The 9,769-nt window shown below is 41.6% G+C and overlaps 1 protein-coding gene across 3 annotated transcripts; it reads right to left on the reverse strand.

The window, feature by feature from the left end:
- Positions 1 to 4,144: 4,144 nt before the first annotated feature.
- mtfr1l (mitochondrial fission regulator 1-like) lies at positions 4,145 to 9,595 on the reverse strand. Of its 3 annotated transcripts, XM_034562587.1 has the most exons (8): positions 9,397 to 9,593; positions 8,553 to 8,663; positions 8,284 to 8,391; positions 8,070 to 8,179; positions 7,516 to 7,727; positions 6,354 to 6,726; positions 5,975 to 6,136; positions 4,145 to 5,799 (listed from the first exon to the last, which is right to left on the reverse strand). In XM_034562587.1, exons 2-7 carry the CDS (start codon positions 8,565 to 8,567, stop codon positions 6,019 to 6,021), a joined length of 936 nt encoding a protein of 311 aa, XP_034418478.1. In that variant the 5' UTR covers positions 8,568 to 8,663; positions 9,397 to 9,593; the 3' UTR covers positions 4,145 to 5,799; positions 5,975 to 6,018. The 3 variants fall into 3 exon arrangements, with proteins under 3 accessions (XP_034418478.1, XP_034418479.1, XP_034418477.1); XM_034562588.1 differs by having other exon boundaries at positions 4,145 to 6,136; positions 8,284 to 8,370; positions 9,397 to 9,595; XM_034562586.1 differs by having other exon boundaries at positions 4,145 to 6,136.
- Between the last annotated feature and the right edge of the window lie 174 nt (positions 9,596 to 9,769).

A 9,769-nucleotide genomic window follows, 5' to 3' on the forward strand; every position in this document is an offset into this window, starting at 1 on the left:
TGAAAACAGCACTCTTGCAATCCACTATTTGATTTAACCACCATAAATATATAAATAGTGTATGACAAATGTAGTTACAGTACTTGGAGAGCATATTGACCTCTTCCATTGTATTTTTTTCTACAAAATCTGCATCATTTATGAATAGCTGACACATAGGCCATGATACTGGGGTACCATCTGGGACTCACAAACTGGCTCTTATCAATTTCTTATCAAAAGTGACTCTGAGCTGAGGGAAAAGAGAAAGAGGGAGAAAGGAGAATGAGCCTATTTTCTTTGTCTCCCCTTTTGTAGTTGAATTTCATTAACACTACCATAAACCAGGGATCATTTTTATTTTGTTGCAAACTTTTTAGAGGCTATTTGGGTCCTCATTATACAATACAACCATTTCTCTCTAGCCAGTTGCCACCCATGAGGAGCTGGCAGTCTGAAATAAGGCCATGATGATAATTTGCTCCAATTAATGGCATAAATGATGGATAGGAACACACTGCAGATATCTGGGTGCTGTGCTGTCCTAACACAGATTCCATCAGCCTGTAATCCCTCGTCACTACACTGTTCACTTTTGCTTCATTTTATCCGATTCATCACTTCTTCCATCCTAAGTTTTGGAGGCCACCGTTAAAGTCAACTTCACACTACCCAATTTTAAAAGTCGTCAGATTGAACTTTATGTCCTGTAATAGGGAATCTTGAAGTTGTTGTGGTCACACGAGAGGAATCCCCAATGAGGTCCCCAAACTACGCCTTGTCATGAAAACAAAAACTATTGGCGAGTGGAAAATCAGAGCTAAAGTCGTGTTGTGGAAACTAGGCATAACAGTTTATTTTGGCATTTCGGAAAAAATATTGTCCTGGCTTTCTTGCCAATAGTTAGATAACAGGAATGATACCACTCTCATGTTTGTCATTTAAATAAAAGGCTATAGACAAAAGTGCATTAGCTTCGATTAGCATTAAGAGCGAAGGCATTGCTCCCGGCCAAGAAATGCACACAAAAGCACCATATGTAATGTTTACACTAAAAACGAGAAAAGGTTATTCATTATTTAGCTTTAGAGGAGCTGTGGGTTTTGTTAGTTTGTTACAGGGCTAGTCGGTTGTTTCGGTGTCAATTTTTTTGTTATGAGACGTGAGAGAGGTTTTCATTTTCTCATCAAATTATCAGCAAGGAAGCAAATAAGTATATTTCCCCAAACTACTGTATTTCATTAAGGTGCAGTGTTTGGATTAAGGAAAGCAGCCTAAATCAAAGCTATCTGAATTACAGATATTTGCATCTGCTTCACAGGAAACACGTTGATCTCTAACACAGCACACAAAAAAGCATCAACAGGTCCACAGTGAGAGGCAGCTCAACACCGCACTGAGGCCCCATCAGCAGCTCCACTTATGGACGCAATTTACTTTGCATCACAGAGCAATCATGTTTACTAATAAGACAGAAACACTACAAAGGTCCTAAAATAGAAACAACGAGGGTGAATTCAATGGAGCTGCAGCCGCCCTTGTGGCGCTGTTCCTGTTGTGAGTCATAAGTGTTAGTTGTGTGTCTTGATGACACAGGCGGATGCGTGGGTGACAGTGGGGGAGGGATGGGTGGGCGGGGGGGCAGCAACAGATGCATCGCTTGCGTTCCCCCAGACCCTTGTCATCCACTCAGTCTCGGCTTCAATCAGCTGATTGTTGCTACGATACAACATGGGAGATGATGACACTTAAAGTCAACACGCAGACAAACACACACACAAAAGCTGTTATGTTTTTACACATTCATTATTTTCTTTGCTTTTATTTCTGAAACTATTGAAATGTCTGGCCAAAGTTTTAAACTTAGTGTGGAGTCGAACCGGGGTAATTTAGCTGTGAATACTTAACAAATTGCTGCAGCGGTGTGTTAGAATAGTCCAATGGCCTTTTTAGTCAAATGAAGAGCATACTGAGCTGTATTTCGGGGGATCAGGGCAGCTCTTGGTTCTGGGGCTCACTTCATCTCATGTGGAGGACGAGGAGGACTGAGTTTGGAGCTGTTCTAATCATCATGAAGCTCAGTGCACTCGGCCTCTGGTATTTCCTCTTCCAAAGTTGAAGGCCATTCAGTCTATAAAACCTTCATATTGATGCCAAAAAAGTTCATACTTCATAACCCCACTGAGGGACCCTTGTGTTAAATGAACTTGTACCCAGATATCTAAATGTATTCAACATTGAGCTGGTCTATTGAGTGTCACAGATTAAATGTTGACACGAAATTAGTATATACATAAAGGCATATATATTTTTTATTTTAAGGGCAAACATGTTCAATATTTCATCAGTGTCGTATATTTTGGAACATTTGGACATATTTATTTTAAAGAAAGTACGGTGAGGCATGCGACTTGTTTAATAATTCATATTTAAGTTGTATGTGAAGGGAAATGATAAATAACATGTTAAAATGCACAAATAAAATAAAGATCATGAGAACTACCGGTTTCAATTTGTTTTCAATCAGGCGTTCAAAACTTCTGCCTGTATATTTCACTGATGAATCATTTGTCTTTTGCTTTCTGGAAAGCTAGAAATGTTATCTTGGGAAAACACATCGTGCACTTTCAACTATTACTTTGAATTGGAAATGCTTGTGCAGCATTTTAAGACGTGAACCGTGAATGAAAGCATTTCCTTTCACTTCCAGAAGGGTGCCAATAAATAATAGGCTACCCACTGTGACATGTTTCCTATAACACCTGCTCGATGAGCGTGATAGAGTGATCTGGGCTCCCCTGGTTTTGCTTCACAATCAACAACCCTGCTCGAAACATTTGTCAGACAGATTACTCAAATCCACAAACCCTAACTATGTTTCTGTCCAAAGTACAACTTCAATACAATTCTCCACCAAAAAGCAATTCCTTTGATCATATTGCAACTGAAAGTAACAAATGAGCTTGAAACCTGGCGGTCCCTGGGCAGCTAAATTAGAAAACATTGGAGGAAAGTTTCCGTTTCCAGTGGCAGGTCTACTTGTGAAGAGCTTCCAGCAACATAAGGAGACATTGATCAAAAGCTCTGAGGCTCAGGGAGATGCAGGGGCCATACTGACCCGTCAGTGTGACTGATACTCCACCTGTTGGCGTGTTTGCTGCTTCACTGCCACTTATCACACAGCGGGAACTTGACTGGAGCGACTGCCGCTTGGTGGAGACACATCACCAGCTGGGACAACGTTGGGGCCTTGCAAGTCACAGTCTAAAGTCAAACTCAAGTAATAAAGTCACTCATTTAAATGTTCAAACATAGTGAGATACAATAAATTCACAGAAAGGATTGCTTAATTCTTTTTAGCCAGACTGGCGGTGTGGCTCTAATGGTAACGTCTGTTCGGCCTCTTCCCAAACACAGGGCGTCAAATACAGATGCTTTGTTGTGCTCCTCGGCATCTCCAGGAGTACGGTGACACCGTTTATTAACCCAAAAAACACATTCCAAGTATTTTGATGTTGTCAAGTCCAAACTCATCAGATTCATGAGTTCAGTCGGACTCGAATTTACAGCCATGCACAGCACACCCTTTCGTCATGATAAAGAGTTTAATTTCACTAACATTTTTACAGAACAATAAAGTCCCCAAGTGTGAGAGGACTTTCAGCAGTGTCACTTTGAACTGAAGGCCTGTATTTATAGTTTAAACAAAGCCTTGTTCTGACACTGAGCTCTATTAATTGAGCCCTCCACAGACATCTCCCAGTATCTAAAATAGGTAGGAAGTCCATTGTGGAAGGTAAAGAGGGACAAAGTAGGCCAAGGACTAACAAAAAATAGACCGAGACTCACTGAAGGGCCAAATCTTCATGGGAAAGAATGTGGGTTAACAATAATTAAAACTCAGTGTAAAAGCCATTAACTCCATCCCCCTTTCTCTACAGCTTCTAATAATCCAATTCACTGACATTAATTCATTTGATTGGTGAAATCAGATGCATCTGCTTAGTCATTTGTGTGATACTTTTCAAAAGTTTATCACACATATTTGAAGTTGCTCAGTACTAAAAAAACTAATATTAATTGTGTTCACCTGCAGTGTCCCCATGTGGTGATAGCTAGCACTGCATGGACAAAATGAACCGTTCCCACAGACAACAACGCATGGTCAGTTTCAAAACATCAGCCAATCTTTATTTACAAGTCCAAACATGACAAAAATAAAATAAAATAAACATACATGTGGTGGCGGGCGGGTTTAACCCTGTAAATGGTGAGAAGCCATGACAAGAGAAACAAAGTCAAAAATTCTTCGTGGAAAATCCTCCAACTAAATTCTTCTCTCTATTTATTAGCAGGACGAGCGATGCAGTTGGCAGAGTATGCTGTGTAAGGTTTAACATCTTCAGTAAAGACACATGATTAATATATTTAAACTTGCATATAGTAGGTTTTTCTTATCCAGTCACATTATACTTCACTCTGTCCAATGAGGAACTTAACTATTGAGAAGATTACAGAGGACAAGTTGAGGGCCAACTCTAGCAGGACGAAACACACTTTAACTCCACTGCCTACAGCGACACACACACACACACACACACACACACACACACATAACTGTTCACACTGCAAAACTACACGCAAGGACTCCCAGTCATGCAGGCATTAACGTGACGGATAAAAAAAACAGAGTGGCATGTGGAAGTAAAAGGGACTTAAGAGCAAGTATTTTCTTGTTGGGGGTTATTTTAAACACCACACAACCTGTTTGTTTGAGAGAGAAAAACATGGGAATCCTAATAAAGATGAAGATGGAGAGCACATTCAGGAAAGGGCTAGCAATGAGGAGTGGAGCTGAACAAACAAACCCATGGCACTTGAACTAATAAGGGAATAAAATCAGGCTTTGGAACAGATCCGTGGTAAGGCGGCGACAAGAATATTCATCGTCATCATCGCAACTCACACAACAAGCACTTAACCCATGGCTTTGTCAAAACTCTGCATACAGAATGTTCTGTAATGTTGCATCATAAAAAAGGTGCTTTCGGCGAGTACTTAGAACAATGTACACAGAGAGGAAAACTGAGATGTGTGTCTAAAGAGACCTGTATATAAGCTTGTATCCATCATTGCCTTTACTGGAAACACAAATGACTACAAACAATGATGGGTGCACATTTCACTTGCACACTTCTATTGATGTTTACAGGATGCAGTTAACTCTTATATTTCAGTTTCGAAATCAGTCCTATGGTTCAGTGACTATTCATCTCTATATTAATCACAAACAAGAGGACAGGCATAAGAGGTTCAGTGGAGCAAGCAACATAATGTACACAATGCTGTGCACATTTGCAAACTCACACCAACAGCAAAGATCTGAAGTTTTGCACACACACCGATACAAAACAGTACATTTCTGCTTGTACAGGAGAATTGTTTCATTTGTAGATAACTTTCAAGTATGTTAGAGGGCTTTGTGATGTTTGTTTAGATAACAGCCCCTCCACGATGTCCTTTAACAGTCCAAAAAATGCATCTAAAATCCAAATAGCGCAGACAGAGTAAGTTTCTTGACCGCAGTCTGTTGAGAACTTATTCCAAAATAAATGTAACATTAAAGTATTTTTTTCCAGAGAGAAATAAACTGGATGCAATATGCGTTTACTGTTATCAAGTGTTGGCAGATCCGCCTCACACTGCACCAGCAGATTAGACTTTGAATGTGTTTTTGTTCTAGCTCTGGCTGACAGCTATTGCCTTGGGCCTGAAGAGCAAAGATGTGGATCCATGGGTACATATTCCACAGGGAAAAGCCTAAAATAATGAGGAGAAAAAAGAAAAACAACAACAACTAAGAACCCACAAGTGAGCTAAAAACATTCTGCCACTGATCGCATTATCAATGACAACCTACCACATGCCTTCAAGGGCTCATTATACAAAATATTAAAAAAAAAAAACTACTTTCTACAACCCTGTCCTGACTTACATGGAGCAGCAGGATCGGTTGTCGATGATAAACACGTGGCCAGGCTACTTCCGTTTCACAGCGTCAGTATCTTCTTCCTTCAGGACAAACTTTTTCCTCAGAGCTTCTGAAATTAGAGAAGCTGAGTCCTCCTCTCTGAGGGATGTGCAGCCTCGGTTGTACCTGCAACGACACCCACCAAAAAATACAAACCACGTCTGAGAGGGTATACAATGATTCATAAAGAAATATTAGCACATTAATAAGGAATCATCTTCACAATAAATATTTAAACTAAATTGTAAATAGGCGTATTTGCTTTCCGGATTCCACTCTTGTGTCTGTATGGCAAACATGGCTTTATATGACAAATGCATGAAGTCCAGCTGCCAACTCTCACCTGTCCTTGCTCATCTTCATGCGGTTCATGTCCTTCAGGATGTCCATAACATCAGCAAAGCTGGTAGACTTTGATAGCGACACTGTATCCTCCTCTGCCTCCCGGAAGTCCATGCTGGGTCTGTCAAGGTCAAAGGTTGCTGATGCCGTCATGGAAACAGGGGGCAGAGGGTCAGGGACAAGCTCCGACACTACAGAGACCACATCTTCCTCTTCTTCCTCCTCCTCCTCCTCCTCCTCCGTGACATCACTGATGACAAAGGAAGCGGCAGCTGTGGCGGCCGGCTGGTAGGTCGCCGCCTCGAAAGGCGCCATGGAGAAGCTCATACTTGTGTCATCAGGGGAGAGCAGGTCAGGGGTCACGGGGTTGGAGTCTGAAAGAAAGAAGAAGAGCAGGGAAGAGAAATGCCATTTCTAATGTGAACTTAATTTGAAGCGGTGGAATGCTGTGGGAGAGTCTACGCTCCAATCAATTACATTTTCTCTTTAGCAGTATGTGAATTCTTCATGAGACAAGCATTTATTCTTGTTTACCTCCCCTGAAAGTCCAAATGCTTCAAGGATTACCTTCACATTACCTACCTCACAGATTGACTGTATGATTATATTACACACACACACACACACACACACACACACACACACACACACACACACACACACACACACACACACACACACACACACACACACACACACACACACACACACACACACACACACACACACACACACACACACACACACACACACACACACACACACACACACACACACACACACACACACACACACACACACACACACACACACTTTAGGAAGCAGGCTTTAACAATAGTGATTTAATCCGATAACTGAAGTTGATGTTCCTTGTGTGGCCCAGTGATGCCAAGACATCAAAGAGCTTCCGGACAATCAGGGCAGCTGACTTGGCAACAATACAATCACAGTCAGTCACACAAACAGTATAACATAGGCCTAATAAAGCAATTTTCATTCAACACTGTTCTGAGCAGCTTCAGGGATCATAATCTGAAGTATCATTAAAGAGTATCGCGTTAAGTATCAAACCAGCTCTCATGTCCCAAATCTTTATCACTTAAAATCAAAGTTCAAGATCTACAGTGGACAGGTCTCTATTGAGAGTACATTTGGTTACCTACCAGAATCACTTGCTACAATCTTGGCGATCTGTGCACGGAGTCTGCCGAGCTCGTCTTGCAGGGCAGTAGTACGGTTTAGCGCTGTCACCCCAGGCTTCCTAAGGCCCTCCACCCTTTTGCCCTCACGGCGGAAGTTGGGTACAGATGAGTTCCTGTGGAGCACCAGGAGAGGCGTGGGCCGCCACTCGTGTTTCAGAGGTCGACTGTCGCTGCTGAAAAGAGAAGAATGGGCAATAGTGTTACTGAACAGTAATCTTGCATGCAATCTCATGTCTCTTTTTCCCTGTACCTATTCTTCAGAAGATGCAGCCCAATCCAATAAAACTAGAATAAATCCTATCTTTGTTAAATTTATAATGTTCAGTTTTCACCACTAGCTACAGCTGCAAAAATCAGCTTAGAGTTCAACAGTGCACTGCATTTCTTTAGGCTCTATATGTGCACGTAATAAGATTGAAGCTCATAGAGTCTGGAACAATGCAGTTATAGATCAGTGACTTGGCACTACTCCAGAACTTTAATGGGTGTGTCTCAGGGTGTTAGTGGATATTTACCGCACTCTGGCATATGTCTCCTCTTCATCTGCAACAATCCAGGCTATGTCTGCCAAGGTAGGAACAATGGGGCCATCCATAGGCCGAAGAGCAGGCATGCCCGGTAGTTCCTGATGCACAAGGACACAAGTTAATGTTGCATTTAAAAAAGGGAATGCAATTGATAGATTTAAAAAAGATATAACATGCATGACATGTAGGATTTGATATTTACCTGGAAACATGCTCTTTGTGGAGGTCTGAGTGGAAGAGTGGAACCTATTCTTCTCACAACACTACGGGTGGATCCATGAGGCTTATTCTGCCAGATAGGAATAACTTCCTGTAATGCATATATTATAAAAAACCCAGTCTCTACACAAAGTATAATACGTCAGTCTCTGAGTCTACCATTTGCATACCTGCACAGTCATGTGTGAGAAAGGCAGTGTTAAGCTAAACAGTGTTAAAGATCATCATTAACAGCAGAGGAAGCAAGCTTACTGTATCTGTTTCCATGGTGAAGATGGAAGTTGCACACCAACGCACAGTGCCGACAGCGGCCGATGACGGAGCAGTTCAGTGGACAGATGCCATGTCACACGACTGACAACTCTTGGAATATAAATGTGTGATTAGTTAGAGCAAGTGTTGAGAGACACACGCAGGGGGAGAACACTGCTTTATTTCACCCACCAACATAAAAAAGGAAACCGTTTAGAAATGACAACTAAGCATCGCAAAACGTAATGATTATATGACTGTTGTAAATAATCATTATAATAGAGAGGCATGAGTACTAGACAAGAGACTACACAACAAACATGGCCTGTCACAAGCAAGCATGATCAATATATGTCCGAAGTAAAAAAAAAAACGTATAGTTATGAAAAAGGTAGTTATGTTTGACTTCAGGAGCTAAACAATTAAAAAGCGAGACATTATGATCTTTGGCGAACCAACTCCTACCAGTGTTGGTACCATGTAGTATTTTCCTCGTGATACTAAGGCCACATAAATGTATTCATGAGCAGGGCAACAACAACCAGCTAACTAACGTCCTGCATGTTAAACAGCTGACGTTGGATGTAGTTGTATTGACGACACCATAGATGGAGAATTATGACTGACTGGACAGCAGCTTTAGTGCGGTGGTTTGTGGACACCATTGCTCAGTTGATCATCAGTCGGTAGCTAGCGTTACCTCAAACACAGTGACCGCCCGTTAGCTTAGCAGCAGCAATAAAGGCCCCTGGTTGACCCTCAACGGGCACCGACATCACTATTTTTCTCCGTGTTTCCCTTCCCCTCACGAAATGAAATCAACGCCCGCAAGAGCGCAACTTACAGTAGATTTCGTCTGCAAATGGGACTGCCGAGCCGTTCAATTATTCACGAGCAGCCGCTTCTCCTCTTGGTCTTTCAGCTGAGAGTTGTGTGTTTTCGCTCATTAGGCCGGAAAACCTGTTCCTCCCATTCCTGGGATTTGATTGGCTGAAGGCCCGTGAGCGTCGTTCATGGGAACCTGTGCAACCGCGCCCCCAGAGGTGGAGGGGAGCAGATACTACATGATAAATACTAAACAACTGTAACTTTACTTTAGAAAATGGGTTATTTTAATCCACGACATTTGACAGGAAATCTTGCACTCACTTTAACTTTTTTTATTTTGACTGAATTATGTATTAATTAATTGAATAAATAAAATATATCTATCCATT

Source organism: Cyclopterus lumpus, chromosome 22 (assembly GCF_009769545.1).
Source record: "Cyclopterus lumpus isolate fCycLum1 chromosome 22, fCycLum1.pri, whole genome shotgun sequence".
Taxonomy (NCBI): Eukaryota; Metazoa; Chordata; class Actinopteri; order Perciformes; family Cyclopteridae; genus Cyclopterus; species Cyclopterus lumpus.

What these genes read in the sequence shown, in the direction of transcription:
- mtfr1l (XM_034562587.1), bottom strand. An exon ending in CACAAAGAGCATGTTTCCAG is followed by an intron (nt 8,180 to 8,283) that starts GTAAATATCAAA and finishes CTTGTGCATCAG; the next exon opens with GAACTACCGGGCATGCCTGC. An exon ending in GAGACATATGCCAGAGTGCG is followed by an intron (nt 7,728 to 8,069) that starts GTAAATATCCAC and finishes TTCTCTTTTCAG; the next exon opens with CAGCGACAGTCGACCTCTGA.